The 17,355-nt window shown below is 33.5% G+C and overlaps 1 protein-coding gene across 1 annotated transcript in view; it reads right to left on the reverse strand.

Annotated features, from left to right (window-relative positions):
- Positions 1-17,355, reverse strand: part of LOC150086997 (F-box/WD repeat-containing protein 9-like) — a 148,940-nt gene that overhangs the window by 123,769 nt on the left and 7,816 nt on the right. The window contains exon 2 of the mRNA XM_090371736.1: positions 10,266-10,514. Within this exon, the coding sequence (XP_090227862.1) occupies positions 10,266-10,514 (249 nt within the window). The remainder of the gene's footprint in view (positions 1-10,265; positions 10,515-17,355) is intronic.

Below are 17,355 nucleotides of genomic sequence, written 5' to 3' on the forward strand. Positions count from 1 at the left end.
TAAATAATATGAAAATTGAAAGAATATTATCCACAGGTTAGCAATGTACTGGGTGGTTATAAAATAAGTTTCCCTATTCAGGAGACCCTAGTGTCAAAACGGTTAGAGATAGTGCTGTGAAAAATCGGTGGGTATGTCATTTAGGGTATTGGGAAGCTATTTGTAGAAGAAAAAAAATAGTTCAAATTTCTGCCACCAGGGGAGAAACTGGCACTGTAAAACTTCGTTTAGGATTAAATTTTAATATTGGAACATAGAAATCTACAGATATTTTTCTATGTGCTTTCCTTCACTTGAGATGAAATCCTGAAAACGGAGGACTGTGTGTGACACAGTTTCGCATAGCATCTCATTGAGGATGTTGGCTACATGCTATTTAACTTGTTTTCAAATCAACAAGCATCTTTATGCCGCCATGGTAAACTCTGTCTTTCAGGTATCCCCATAGACATAAATCATAGGGATTGAGATCTGGTGATCAGGCTCTCAGAACTGCGGAAATCTCTAGAATGACGTGATCATTTCCAAATGTTGAATGGAGCAGTTCCTTCACTTGTCGACCAATGTGGAGAGGGCCACCATGCATGAACACTATGGTCTTCAAGCATTGCCTTTCTTGCAGAGTGGGAATAATATGATCTCTTAGAAGAGCACAGTACCATGCACTAGTTACTGTACACCTTGTGGAGCCATGAGGTGTAGACTCTTCAAAAAAAATGTCCAATTATAAACTCTGCTGTGAATCCACACCGTACTGTAACATATAGGTTTTGTAGTGGTATTTCATGCACAGCAGATGGATGAGAAGTTCACCATATTCGGCAGTTTTGTGCACTTACAGTCCCACGAAAAGTGAAATATGCCTCATCAGACCACAAGATCATTAGAGCCCATGTATCGTCAAGTTCCATACGAAAGTCTATTCGTTGTTGCCAATCACAAGACTTTAGTTCTTGCACTATGTGAATCTTGTACAGAACCAGTGTAAAATTATTCGAAGCAGTTTATGTACAATAGACCAAGGAAGGTTCAAGTCTCTTGACACACCTCTGGCACTACTGACTGGTAGTGTTTCGCATTCTAACCATTACAACTGCCACTTCATCCACTACCTCTGTTCTGATATGTGGTTGTCCCCTGCTTGGAATTACACCTAACTCCCTGGTCGCTTCAAATTTCTTTATTAGTTTTCGAAGCCCCACTGATGTTAAAGGTCCTTTACGAAACCTTTAAGTTTCCGATATTCAAGTATTGCTGCATTGCCGTTAATTTTATTCTGGTAGAACAGTTTTACTAAAAGAGCATGTTCTTTTTTGTAAGAGCCATAATGGTTACTGACAGTGGCATTGGCCTTTCTGCTTTTATCTAACAGGATGTCATTTGTGTAAGTAGCGTGTCTTGAAGTAAATTACAACTTATACATATGTGCCGTGCCATCTCCCCCTGGTGGCAGAAATTTGAATTAATTTTTCTGCTTCTACGTATCGCTTCCCCATACCCTAAATGACATACCTACCGATTTTCACAGTGCTAACTTTAACTGTTTTGACACTAGAGTCTCCTGAATAGGGAAACTTATTTTATAACCACCCAGTACATATGCTTATGTACATACAGTACTAACTAAACATAACACTTTGTAATATGTTATTCAACACACTTTCTTTGTAATCTGATATTTCTGTTCACTGACATTTTTTTTGGGTTGTAAAATATAAAACAATAAAAAAAGATAAACGTCAATCAATAACAAAGGACACAGCATGCAGAAATTTAAAGAAAATAAACATGATACATGCAAGTGAGATACAGAGTAAAAAGATTTTGAACAGTTTTTACAGAGTTTAATTTTACCGTACTGTAGTTTTCTTCGTCTTTTAAAAGGAAGCAGATCTTTTAACAATTGAATCGAAGATTGAGGTTTTTGTTTTCTTTTAGCAAACAAAATTTTACAAGGTTGGAAAGTCAACCATAACAGACATTAAAAACAACAAGGAAAATATTTTAAAGTTTGCATTGAAACTTGACTCAGATGGTGAAAAAACAAGAGGAGAAAAACTATTAGAACAGAGACAAGTTTAGGAGAACTTATATCTGGACCTTTGTTGTGTGAAAAGGTGCTGGATTTTAACAAAAAATTAGGCAGTTCCTCAAATTTTAAAGCCAGTGTTCTTATTTCTAAACTTACTAAATCTTTTTTTTTTTCCAGAACAGTATTTTTGATAAGTTCAAAAATCCAAACAAATTGGAAGTCTGAACTACCCCCGGTCTCGGTTAGTTCGGATTATCAACACTACTGTATTTAACTAATGCCTTCACAAAGAGGAAATACCCAATACAGTTAAAACAAAACACTATTGCAGAAGCAAAAAATAGAATAAATAACCCTCCCACAATAAAACAATTAAAGAAAAATAATAAACAAGCTATCAAAGTTATACTTCCATATCATAGTCGTCAGTTGGCCTGACAACTTTGTGACATACAGGCACTCCTCGACTTACGTACTTAATCAGTTTTTTTAATGTATATAAGTCCGTTTTGTATGTATTCAACTTTGGTCTTGTAGATACAAAATACATGTACAGTACAGTACAATGCACGAGATAACTCCCAACAAACTTCATCATGAACAGCATTTTACGATTTGTAACCAAATTAAATGAGGCTGAAAAAACATACAATGACTAATAATGTAGAGTACAGTATTTATTCAAAACTAATTTAATCTAAGCACAATACGTAATTTAATCTAATCTATGATCAAATCACTTTACAAAATAAAATACTGTTCACTATACGATATGTAGTAAGTGCCGGTCATTGTAATCACATTTGTGAACTGAATTTTAATTGTATTAAATGGCTATTCTAATAAGTGAAAATAGGAGAAATATTATCCACAGGCTATAAAAGTAAAGATGTAGAGCACAAATTTACACTTTACTTCCTCCAATTAACAAAATTAAATGATGCGTGAAAATCAGAAGAATATTTCCCACAGGTTAGTAAAATAAATTTACGCTTATGTACATAAGCATAACTAATGTAATTAATAGTGTAACTAATTGATATTTCTGTTCACTGATATGTTTTTTTTTTGGTCGTAAAATTTAAAACAGTAAGAAAATAAGCAATCAGTAACAAAAAACACAGAACACACAAATTGCAACTAACACGATATGTGCAAGTGAGATACGGAGTAACAACTTTATGAAGCTGAAAAAATAGGAATGGGAGATAAGATTTTGAAAAATTATTTACGTTTTTTATATGATTGAAGATTTCAGTAAAGTGGAAACACATTTCACCATAATACCATGATTTCCACAGAATTCCAACTATCGGTATCATCGCAAATGCAATAAGATTGAGTTTACTACCCGTTTTTAATAGATTGCACTAACAGAAAAGCCCAATAAACTGGAAACTAATAATTGTTTTTATTGTTTTATGGTAATGACCTCCAGAAATCTGCTTTAGAAAAATATCATGATGGCATTCAAAATTGATTCTTATAACCAAACATAGCAACAGCTTTGTATGTATCTGCGAGTTGTACATAAGCCGTTTGTATGTAAATAGAGGAGTGTCTGTATACATATAATATTCAAGACATCTTATCAAATATCAACACATGCTATATTGGCAGCACAACTGTAAAATTTGTATCAACCAGGACTAGCTTATTATCATGGTAATAGTTTTCAATCTAATTATTCCACAACAGAGCTCAGCCAACACACACAATCACAAAACATAATCCTCAAATAGACTCGGCAATAACCTTAATGAGATTAAATTCTAATCACAAATTATCACTACATGAAGCCTTGGCCATTGAATGGTTCTGACAAAATTCACAAAATAAAATTCTTAATATAAAATTAGCAGAAAATATTTTGCCAATCAGAGCCGGCAAAAGGGGAGTGCAGGGTGTGCACCGCACATGGCCCTGAGGGTTGGTTGGTTGGTTGGTTTTGATTTTATTGGCGCATTAGCTACTGAGGCTATAATGCGCCACGACCAGATGGCCCTGAGGGTAGTCCGGCCCTGCGCTGGCAATGTTTTTTTTATAATAAATTAAAAATTAAAATATTAGCCTAAATTTTATTACTTAACATTGAACCCCGATTCAAAAAATTGTACTTTACAGTAAGTTGCGAATTTAACATTGGATTTCATTCTTGTGCTGAATGCAAACATTTGTTTTTCATTCTGTGTCTCCTTCTAACACTAATAAAATCGCATAAATCATCCTACTACAGGATGTAAAGTTTAGTCAAAACAATTGTAAATTTTTAATTGTAAAAGACTGACTTTAGCTGATACATTGGTATCACACTTAGAAAATTTAGGCCTTAAACTATCCAATTGCAGAGGTCAAGCCTATGACAATGGGGCAAACGTGAAGGGTTTTAGATCTGGAGTGCAGGCACAAATAATGAAAAAAAAAAAATTCAAGAGCCTTTTTTACACCTTGTGGATGTCATAATTTAAACCTTTTGTTGGGGGATATTGTGAAGGTGTCACCTAAAGCAGTTACTTATTTTGGAACTGTTCAACGCATTTATATGTTTCTTTCTGCCTCTAATTACAGATACGATGTGGCACAAAAATATTTATCAATTACTTCAAAAGCATTGTCGGAAACTCGATGGGAATGTAGCGTCGAAAGTGTCAAGGCAATTAGATTTCAAATTAAAGAAGTTCTTCAGGTATTTGAAGAAATTATAAAAGATTCTAAGGATCCTAAAAGTGTGAGCGAAGCTAATTCTTTACTAAAAGAAATCAGTTCTTTTCCTTTTATTCTTTCTAATGTAATATGGTATGAGATGTTAGTTAAAGTAAAAAGAGTAAGCAAAATTATGCAAAAAAGGGAAATGCAAATGGATGTAGCTCTATCACATTTGGACAATTTCAATAAAATGTTAAAGAATTTTAGAAGAACTGGATATGATTCTGGCTTAAAACTGGCAAAGGAAATTGCTGCAGAAAATGGAACTGAACCTTTATTTCCTAAAAAAAAGATCCTCAAAAGTAAGAAGACAATTTGAATATGAAAGCCATGATGAGAGCACATCTGATGAAGAAGATAAATATTGTGTAGAATATTTTCTTTTAATAGTGGATCATGTAATTGAATCCTTTAACCAAAGATTTTAATTATTTGAAAACCATCAGTCATCGTTTGGATTTCTATATAATTTTAAAAGTCTTTGCTCAATTTCGAATGAAGATTTATTAAAAAAACTGTATGGACCTTTACGCAATATTAAAAGATGAAAGTAATTGTGATATAGATGGTGTTGAGCTCTTTGAAGAACTGAAATCCTTAATCTAATCAGTGATAAATGTAATTCTTTGATGGATATTCTTAAGTATCTGGTTAATAATAAGCTAAATTTTGTTTATCCAAATACATACATTGCTCTAAGAATTCTACTTACTCTTCCAGTAACTGTTGCTTCCGCAGAGCATAGTTTTTCGAAATTAAAACTTATAAAAAATTATTTACGCTTGAGTATATCACAGCAGAGACTAGTTGGGCTATCGCTAGTTGCAATTGAAAGAAACATTTGCAATGGGATAGATTTTTCACAAATTATAGATGATTTTGCAGCAAAAAAAGCACATAGAATTACTTTGTAATAAAATATACAGTTTTTTTTGTTTATATTAATATTGTATTTGTTTAGAGGTATATAAATTGTTTTTGTTACTTTTGCTATAAAACTTTCTGTGATTTTATTTTAATAATTATTTTTAGATTTGAAAAAACATGTATCTTTAATGAGTGAATAAAAGTTTATTTTTTTTGGCTTCGAATTTATTTTCGCACACAGCCCCACAAATCCTATGACCGGCTCTGTTGACAATTTAGCATTTAACACGTATAACATGTTGGCATCTCACATATATAAGTACCAACACGTGCTTTAACAATGCATCCTGGGAGTTAAGTTATTTATAAAAAGTTCACAACTTCTTCTCCATGATATAAACAACTGACGTTTCACAAAAGTTTATGTTAAGACTTGGTACTTGGCCCATATCACAGTTTATTTATATATGAAAACCTGAGAAAAGAGTGGTGTGCTTCTTTTTTCCTTGTTGCATTTTTTTATTTTCAATTTTTAATGCATTTTGCATCACTTGTATTCAATATCTTCAACCGCATGGATCAAGCAGCGAGTACCATAGAGAACATAAGCTCTAGCTAAAATTTAGTGACTTGTTGACAACAAGTGAATTGACAACAGTTGACAACAAGTGAATTTAGTGACTTGTTGACAACAAGTGAAGTATAGACAACAAGTGAATTTAACAAAATGGCATAGAGATTTTGAGTAAAAGGAGATAAAAAAAAGAGGAGATTCCAGATTAGTAAATGCACAAGTACTGCATTTAAAGTAGATGGAATCATATAGAAAATAATTACACAACAAGAATTGAAGGAATTGATAACTGAGATTGTCTGAAAAAGTAGGTGGGGATAACCAGATTGTAGATGGAAACATATCATTAAAATTAGAGGTGAGGCTACACATATTTATGAAATGAACTGGGAAGTATTTGGAAAAGTTAGTATGCTTTTTTAGCAGATGTTTGTTCCATTAGCTCTAATCCCTAAAATTAGTTTATTCATTGCTCTGGTTGGGAAGAAACCATCTAAACTTTTAATTTTACTTCATTTTTTTGCCAATAGGCTTCTACAGTCAACTTGAAACATATGACTAGGATTCTGCAAATCATTTAACTATTACATTAATTAACTGTAACATCCTAAATTCTAATTTTGTAAGTTATCGATTATCTTATTTAGTTCATTAAAAGTTATATTTATAGTTGTAATGCATGCTTTATCAATTCAATTATAAAACTGCAGCCATTATCAATCCACTGCAGGATGGAAGCCTCTTCAACAATTCATGTTGAGGGAAATTCAATTACACCTGTATCTAAATAAGCACTTTGACACATCACTATGAAGACATCTTATTTTTAATAATTAAAGAAATTTAATAATAGTGAAGTTCCAGGTGCTATGAAAGTATTTTAGATTCTATTTAAAAGAGATTATGGTTTCACCTAAAGAATTTAGTCATATCATGCCAAATGATTTCACGATTGATTGCAGAACTGCCAGGTGATTGAGTCTCTGAGGAAGCAAGTTCATGCTTTGGAGCCCACACAAAAAAAAAAAAAAAAAAAAACATATAACTTCCGAAGAGGGTTCAGAGAAGGACAACCAAATTGGTGACGAATGCAAAGCAATGCACATATGAAGAACATCTTAGAAGGTGTAGGCTGCAATGTTTAAAAATTACACAGCTAAGAGGAGATCTGATTGAGCTGTATAAATTACTGAGAAGTCATGTAAAATGAATGAGGAACATTGTTTTCCTTTGTAGATGCCACAAGAAACAAGGGTCACAAATATAAAATCTCAGGAAATAACAGAAAACTGGATGTCATGAAGTTTACCTATGAGCAGTATTTTTAAACTCTGGAATAAACTACTTCCCAATGTGGCAGAGGCAGATTTGAATGGTTACCTCGTGGCAATGGGAATACTATAAATATTCTGTTTGAATTTATTATTTTATTTTAACATTATTATTTTTGACTGATGAGGAAAGAGTTCACTGTCTTGTATCATTTAGCCTCACTAATGCTATTACATTAAAAGAAAAATAAAATGTTCTGTTTATATACCAGCAAGATCAATGTCAGAGCCAGAGGAGTTTACAATTAAACATTTTGACAATGAATACAACATAATGATATTTAGCAGTCACATGAGCTTATGATTATTATAAATCAGCTTTACAATATGCATAATGTACTGAACAGAAAGCGAAAAGAATACAAATATTTATATCAGACTACATTATAAATTTTTATAGAAAAATCAGCTCTGACCACTTAGTTTATAAATTAATCAAAAAAAAAAAAAACTATTGTGAACTACAAAAATGATATTTCAGTGCAATTTGTATTATAGCAAACTTTAAAATCAAGCACTCTTTGGAATTTAGAGATGCAAGATTTTGCAGTTTTAGTGAAGCACATATCAATGTTAAGCACTAAGCTTAAGCATTATTTATATCTGTAAACATTTATAATAACTAAAAAGTAGTGTTATAGTTATAAATGTAAATAAGAGTTCAATTTATTAAATGTAAACAAATGACAATAGTCACAACAAATGCTGTTGTGTACTATAATGTCAATTTTAAATGCACGTCTAGTACAATATCAGAGAGAATATCGATAAATGTGCTTTAAGGAGAGACTACTTTTGCGCTCGGGCCATAAGTGGTGTCCAACTTATAGCCTGAGAATAATTTTCATACGGCCCATGCGGAAAGTGAACTAAAACACCATTTTAAATTTTGTAAATTATCAACCAGAATTTTTCCTGTTTTGTTCAGTAAATGTTATTGTGTATTGTACTTAATAAGTTTTCAAAAATTTTCAGTTTTAGGTGTATCATTATATCTATTTATTCACCTTAACATTGAAAAGCAGTGATCCTTTTCAAGATCACTGCTTTTATAATTTTAATAAAATCTAAAAAATAAATCACTGACACAGATTTGTTGCACATAAAAGTGTTGGGAATTTGCATTTTTTTCATATAGCCTGAAAATAAAAAATGTTAACATGAAAATAGAAACTTTCTTTTACGTGTAAAAAGATATGGAAAATGTAACACTAATTTTTCTTGAATCACTCAGTGCGGCTTGCAAAACAAATCTAAACTTTGAATATGGCCCCTGTAGGGGAAAAGGTTGGACACCACTGCATTAGAGGATAAAAAAAATAATAAATAAAATAACTAATCTTCTTGAGGAATAGTCATAATGAGATAGGTGTAATATTTATCAATTTATGTGACATTTTGATTTTAACAGCTGCTCTTCCTGGACTAATGTTATCAGCTGAGTCCTCTTGGGTTCAGTGCTGGGCCAATTATTATCATTCTCAATATTTATTAGTGATATTGATGACAACATATCATCAATATCACTAATAAATATTGATAAGGCTTAATATCTACGTGTTTTGATATACAAAAGTTTGCAGGGTGATTAATGACAGTAATCAGATTATGCTACTGCAACAAGTTCTGAAAAATTGATGCAGATGGGCTGAGAAATAGCAACTGAAGTTTAATATTGACATCTATAAGGTAGTGTGTGTTGGTAGAAGTAATCCCAGAACAACATATACTAACTGTGTGATACTACGCTCAAGGAAATGGAGAATGAAAAATGGGAGGTTATTGTGCAGTTAGACATGAAGTTCTCTAAGAAGTGCAGATGGACTGCTAGAACCACTCATGGTATTCTGTCAATGATATACAAGAATTTTTACTAGCAGGGATAAGGAGGTGGTTATTTTGTTGTACGAGGCATGCCTTGAGCACTGTATACAGGTTTGGAAGCCTCATTTTAGGAAGGACATAGATCTATTGGAATGAGCAGTTCTTACTAAGGAAGACTTCAGTTCTACAAATTGCAACATTTGGAAACTAGACACCTGCAAGGAGAACTGAATGAGGCTTTGAATGGATTGAGTAAGCTAAATATTGATAGCTTACTCTTGCTATAAATTATTATTATTAGTATTAGCCATATGGTGCAGGGAAGCCTGAGACTTATGCTGCACTAGCCAAAAAAAAAAAAAAAAAAAAAAATTCCCGAGAGAGAGAGAGAGAGAGAGAGAGAGAGAAGCAAAAAGGAATCACCAAGAAAGAAAAGAATGATGATATCCAGCTCAGGACCCTGGGTGTGCCAAGCCCATACTCACCAGATGAGCCCCTGGGGTTAAATAACACACATAAGGGGACATAAATTTAAATTGAGAAAGGATGGTTGCATGATAGATATGCAGAAATTTGCTTTCAAGTGGAGATGTCTGATTGCTGGAAAAAATTTCCATCTGATGTTGTGGAAGTAGTTTGAATAAATATACAAAGGGATTATTCAAATTATTAGAGAGAGTGTAGAAGTGATGTGGAAAGGTTTTTTTTTTTTGGTTGATGCTGTATAAGCTTGCATCATTTTACAATACTAAGTACTTAATTATGCATTTAAACAGTAATCCTCATATTCAAAATCTGAAGAATGATAATTAGTTGGAGATCCAATTTGATATGATATGAATTCATTAACACTGTAAAATCATATTCATATATTACATAGCTAGTTATGAAGAAGTAAATAAATTACAGAAATAATAATTAAATATCATACTATTTGTTAACAGGTATGTTTTAGGCCATCTCCTAGTGATCCTAGTTTTCCATGTGGCCTCATGCTGAATAATATTATAAAACTTTTTGCACACTTGGCTTAGTACAGTTATCACAAATCTTGGTGTGATATATGTACATATTAGAAGGAACAGTTCTGGAGGAATTGTATCTAGTTTCCAACATTCTTGATGAACCGCATCATCTGATTTACTGGTTTCTTCAAAAAACTGACCACCTGGTGTGGAACCTACAAAATATAGAATATCTACTGAATACTTACAAAATAAAATACTAGTTATTAAGATAATTATATACATATCACTCTGTGATTTGTTACTAATGACCAAACTAAACAAAAATTAAAATACAATAATAATAATATTTATTATATTGATAAAACTAAAATATATACAAAAGAGAAATTAAAAGCAATAGAACTGATAAAAAATAGACAAAATGCATTTGTTAGTTTTATGGTGTATCAGCATCTTTTGCCATACTTCACTAATGTCATATGTGGGTACAAGTGTGCATTCACACGTTGATCTATGCTATATATATTGAAAAATCCAGAGTAACTCAAGGGAGAGACCTCTACTCTGTCCACCTGTAAGAACACAGTAGCTTTCTAAGCAAAGTAATTTTCTGTAAACTCTGATAGAAACATGAATATGGCCCTTAATAAAGTGCCAAACAAATCAACATACAGGAGTAAAACTGCACAGAATCCCTGCCAGGGTGATGTGCAGTCACTGTATTAGGTGTGTTTGGCTTCCTGGCAAGAAGCTTCAGTTGTTCATTAAGCACATGAGGATCTCCATTCCTCTGTTATCACACAGTAAATTAGTGTCTTGCGTACAATGCCCAGATTATGGGGTATGTTGTACAAGGAAATCTGGTAGAAGACCATGGTCTGAACATGAGTAAGCCACTGGTAATATTAATTTTGGTCATGCTATTCAAATTAAAAATAAAATTAGTAATTTTAGGCCAACTTGTGAATAATAATGTCAAAGCAAGCATCAAGCCCAAGACCATTGCTGTCAATGGTGAGATATAAGTGTCCTCACAGAATGGCAGGAAAACAGAACATCTATTCTGTTTTTATCACTTTAATGGTGTCTTTTGTTTTTAATTTATATTTTTGTACACATTTTTGTTTTAGCAAAATTTACTTTTTACTAATTTCATATGCATTTTATATTTTATTCTATTTTAGTTCAGTAGTTACAAGAATTACAGAGTGAATGTAACTACATAATATAAAAATCTGATCCCAAGAATTTTAAGACATTTTTTTAAAAACCAGCCATTCCATTACTATACTGAATTCAATGTAGCCAATGCTTCTTCAGAGTATAAAATGTATTCATCAGCAATAATTTTACAATCAAGCAGTGCAACAGTGGTAAAGTCCGAGGAAGGGGTGAAGCATATTTATAAGAATATAACTGGAATTGTTCAGGAACCATCAGACCATAATCATATTGTTTTAAATAGTAGGCCAAGGAGATGTACACTGCATTACATATGCAGAAGATTACTATACTACTGTTAAGCCTAAAAGAATGATTACATGCAAATAGTGATAAATTTTTTGGGTTAGTATTCACATGTGAGTCTTCTTTTAGGCTTTACAATACTATTAGTCTGGATAACAGTTTTAAACTGGATGAATATGTAATCAAGGAAAAAGCAGAAGAGTGCCAAACCCCTAGTTATTGTAATTCATGCTAGTGGTGTTGGGTGAAGTCCCAGAAGACTGGAGATGCAGAGGTTTCTCCAGTTTACAAAGGTTCCAGGATTGAAATGAGTGATTACAAGATTTTTGTGGCAGGGAAAATCATGAATTTGTGATAAAGGATATACTGAGTAATCATCTGTATAGATATATAATTATAAAACAAACACAGCAGGCTTTGTAAAAGGGAAATCTTGTTTAACTAATCTTATAAGTTATAGTGAGGTATGTCATAAATGAACAGAATGCAAAGAATAATTTTTACATAGTATTTTTAGACTTTAGTAGGGCTTTTGATACAAACCATTGCTTAAACTGAATGCCTTTAGCATAAACTGGTACATTAGTAGGAAGGTACTATGCAGTAAATGAAAAGGTGGTTATAAATGGCTATTGCTTTGACTGGAGTAGAGTGTATAATTCCTTGTTGTTTCCAATATTTGTTAATAACCTTGGAGAAGGTATAAGAGGCTTTATGTCAAAGTTGGCTAATGATACAATGATTGGGAAGTTGGTAAACAATACTAAAAGAGGAAGTTGCTGCAATAAGACCTGGACATCTGAAACCATTTAAGTACAATATTGGAAAATGTAAGGTTCTACATTTAATATTAGTATTAAATGATGCAAGAAAGCAAGCTTATACTGCTTTCTTCAAAAAAATAAAAAAATTACCAATTTACCTATCTATCCCTTTCAATAGTTTGTCTATTCTTCCTTGAATTTATTTAAACTATCCACTTCCATGACAACAGATAGTACCTTGTTCCAAAAATCAACCACCCATTGGCTGAAGGCAAACTTCTGCAACCATCATTCCTCAATTTGAATTTATGTCCATCATGTGCACAGTCTGAGCAAGAGGAAGAATCCCACTAACACTGAGTTTTTCTCAAGCCATTCAAAGCCTAGCTCTTCCTTAAACACCTCAATTAGATCAATCAAAATTGCAATGTCTAAAGACTAGGTGCCTAGTCTTTAGACATTGCAATTTTCAGAATTCAAGCCTTTCTTGGTAAAAGCACCCCTTTGTTCCCAATCTTGTTGCCCTTCTCTGTACCTGTTCCTTTCTAGTTCTACATCCTTCCTAAAATGAAGCCTCCAGACCTAGCATTAGTAGAGACATATGATGCAAGAAAGCAAGCTTATGCTAGGGTTACCATCTTCTGCACTCATAAAAAGAGGACATTTACATGTTTTGTGGCGAATAAAAGAGGACAAAAAGTTCATCTTGGATTAAAAACGAGGACAGAAAAGAGGACAAATATATTATGCAAATAATAAAATAAAGACAATGTAAACCACATTTACTGATGTTTAGGATTAGTACATTCATATTTGTCTTGAGAAATTATTTCTTTCAATAGCTCTGGATTGCCTCTCAAATATGTGTAAAAATCAACGCATGACATATGTTTGAAATTGTACTGCAAAAGCAAAATACCTTTTAGAGAATTGACATTTAACCTTTTTTTTTTTTTTTTTTATGTGAACCCCAAACACGAGAGGTATTAGAACCTATAGTACTTAGTACCGTGCTTGGGTTGGAGATTGAGAAGACGAAAGAAGATATTTGTTGACATTGGACTTGAACTTCTGTAGATTGTAATTTTCAGAAAATACGTATGAAGGAAGGTTGTTCCAGAAAACGGCAGTTGAATGAATAAATGAGGAAGATGAAAAGAAGATGGACAGTAAATGGATGTTGGCTGGTGGCGGCACGTGTTCGGACTGTTTTGAAAGAGAGAGCAGGAATTATAGAAGCTAATTCAGAAGAACAGTGCCCATGGAAGTATCTGTAGAAGAGGCATGCAGCAGAAACAGTGCGTCTATGAGACAGCGAGTGGAGAGACTCTGTTAGAGATGAATCATTAATTAACCTAACTGCCCTCTTCTGAATGGAATCAAGAAGCCTGAGAGAGGTTTTGGGGGTACCACCCCAGATGTGGGAACAATATTCCATGGCAGGGCGGATTTGCAATTTATACAGAGTGAGCAGCTGTTTGGAAGAAAAGTAATGCCGAGAACGAAAGAGAAAACCAAGTTTTTTAGATGAAGAGGAAGCAATATTTGTAATATGCTTGTGTGCCAAGAGAGATTAGAAGTCAGGGTAATGCTCAAAAGAGATATATCATTTTGCCTAGGAATTGGAGTGTCACCAAAGATAAGCATAGGAGCAGAAGAATCCTTTTTGTGAGATATAAGACAAAACTGAGTTTTAGCAGGATTGAAATCAACTAAGTTGTCTTTGCCCCACTGGAGAATTACCTGAAGATAGGCATTTAAGGAATTGGTAGCAGATTTTCGAGAAGTTGAAGCTGATTGAGCAGGACAAGGTTTCTCAAAATGGAAAGTTGAATGCAATGTGCTATCATCGGCAAAACTATGGATAGGATTTCCAGTCAATGGAAGAAGGTCATTGATATACAAGAGGAAAAGAGTGGGGGAAAGAACTGAACCTTGGGGGACACCGGCATTAGTGGAGAAGTTAGAAGACAGAGAGCCACCAACCATCACCCTCAGTGAGCGATCAGAGAGAAAACTGGATAACCAATTACTAAAAACAGTTGGCAAACCATAAGATGGAAGCTTGTTTAGAAGACCTTTACGCCAAACACGATCAAAAGCCTTTGAGATGTCAAGAGCAACTACTTGTGTTTCACCGAACCTTTCCATTGAATTAGTCCATAAATGGGTAACATAAGCCAGAATATCACCAGTGGATCGACACTGACGGAATCCATACTGGTGATCGTTGATCAGACGGAAGGTTTCTAGGTAGTTTAAGAGTTGGCGGTTAATTTATTTCTCCATCACTTTAGAAAGAGTAGAAGTAATTGCAATGGGACGATAATTGGATGGGAGGGATTTGTCACCCTTTTTAGGAACTGGCTGGATATGAGCAAATTTCCAAGCAGAAGGAAAAACACCTTTAGAATAAGAAAGTGAAAAAAGGCGGCAAAAAATAGGAGTAAGTTGAGGAGCACAGGTTTTGAGAACAAGTGGAGAAATACCATCAGGACCTGGAGCTTTCTTAGCATCGAGATTCATCAAAATCCTTCTGATATCCTTTTGACGGAAGACCACAGGAGGCATTGAATGGAGTGTGTTGGGAATGGTGGGAGGTGTTTTACCAAGATCATTAATACATGAGCTGGAAGAAAAATGGGATGCTAGCAGGTCAGCTTTATCCTTGGCTAAAGTGACAACAGAACCATCTGGTTTGGACAGAGGTGGGAGCAGAGATGGGCAAAAGTTGCGGCCAATAGCTTTAGCAAGAGACCAGAATGCTCGGCTACCATTAGGACAAGAAGCAAGTTTTCTACTCTTAGTCTGTTCAAACTCTAGTTTGGACTGATTAATAACTGCTTTACAATTGTTGCGAGCTTTGGTGTAGGCAGAAAATGAAACTGAAGAATTAGAAACAAGCCAATTACGATATGCAACATTCTTCTCTTGGACAGCCTTAGCACATTCCTTTCTTTCGTCCACTGACTTTGCATTAGAGAGAATACTCTCTCTACATTTGCATTGTGAGGAGGAATTACAAAGAAAAACTAGGCAATTTTCAACAATTCTGAATGGAATTCAATATTTTTTGAATTACTAAAATATTTGGCCCACTTTTCATGTATAAGCATGTTTTTAAAGTCTTTATTATTCATTTGACCCTCAAAAAATTTCTTCAAATTGTTAAATTGGTCAAAACACTTAACATCATCAATTGTTCCCCTTTGTCAATCAAGTAGGAAATAGAACATTCTACATCGTTCCAGCTTGGTACTGCATCCATTTTCATCCACATAAAACAGGAAATGGATTCCATATGGTGAAACCACTTATCTAAATATTCCATGCAATTTCTATACAGATTTTTTGTATCACTAGAAAATTTTTCACATTCAAGTACAAGTCCTTCATCATGTTTTTTGTATAGCATTTCCTTTACTCTTAATGGCATGAAGTTGTGATCCATCCGTTTCGAGATAATTTCTTTCACTGAGACTAAGACATCTAGCACTTCTGCAGCTGAGTTACTTTCCCCTTCAATTCGTTGTATGTGTGTATGGAATACACTCATAAGTGATTGCATGAACCAAAGATGAATCTCACTAAATCCATTTTCAAAGAATCTTTTAATCACAATAGGAGGTTTTCTTAGGACAGAAAATAAGCCTGTAAAGCTGGAAACATATCTATGAGCGTTGTGATGCTTGGAAATAATGAAAGCCATCTCGTCTTGCTGTGAGAAAGGAGCTGTCTATATTCAATCTCAACAAACTCACAGTATTCCTTAAGCTCTTCAGTCCAGATGTATAATTATGAAAATGCTGGTAAATTTTAAAAACAATGTTCTCTACATCAACTTCCCAAAGTTCTGCGGCATTCTGAAGACAATTGTTCAAAATATGTGCAGGGCAGCCCACTCCAATCAAAATCTTATTATGCAACAATTTCTTTAATTTTGCAAAAACATCATTCCCTTCTTCATTTCGTCTCAGTCCTCCAAACATTGTATTGCAATTGTCCCCAGTGAATGCTATACATTTTTCACACAAACCATTTTTTTTCAAGAGTTTCTTTAACATACGTAGAAATGGTATCTGCAGTCTCGTTAGGCATCTTCTGTAATTAAATTAATTTTGTTTGTAACACTCCTTCATTTACATCAAAATACTGAATAATTAATGGGAAGATTTTTTTTTCAGAACCATGATTACTTCCATCAGTTGAGACCCCAAAGTATGCAATTTTATTTTCTTTTAAAGTTTTTACAGTAACATTAAGAAAATGATTTGAAAGTACAAAGTTTACAATGGCTTCTGTCTTGATTCTAGTGCAGGAAAATCTTTTTGCTATCTCAGAATCAAAAAATACATTTTTAAACATGACAGTTGTGCAAGCCATTGATTTGTAACTACTATGATGTTTAACAGTGTGAAAAGCAAAGGTACCCTCTGCAGCAGCCAGATCATATTCTATTTTACCGACAGCTTTGACAAAAAAAATCTGTAACCTTTCCAGAAGAGGCCTCACCTTGAACTGATTTCTTGTGCTTCGCAGTTTCAATGCAATGCTTCAAATCACCAACCCCTTTATTGGCTACTGAAACATATGTCCCCCATTCTGCAAACTTTACATTCAGCTTCCCATTCCTCTCGGCCAGGTACAAAACATGGAAATTTCTTTTTCATCTCTTCTGTAAACATGCACTTTCTTTTAGACATTTTAGGGGAAGTATAGTCTTTATAATATTAATTTTTATAATTGAAATAATAATAAATATTTTTTATTATAAGTAGGGAAGCATAAATTTTATTAAGGTTAGGTTATGTTTTACATTCAC

This window comes from Mastigoproctus giganteus, chromosome 4, assembly GCF_048544385.1.
Source record: "Mastigoproctus giganteus isolate SK-2022 chromosome 4, ASM4854438v1, whole genome shotgun sequence".
Lineage (NCBI taxonomy): Eukaryota > Metazoa > Arthropoda > Arachnida > Uropygi > Thelyphonidae > Mastigoproctus > Mastigoproctus giganteus.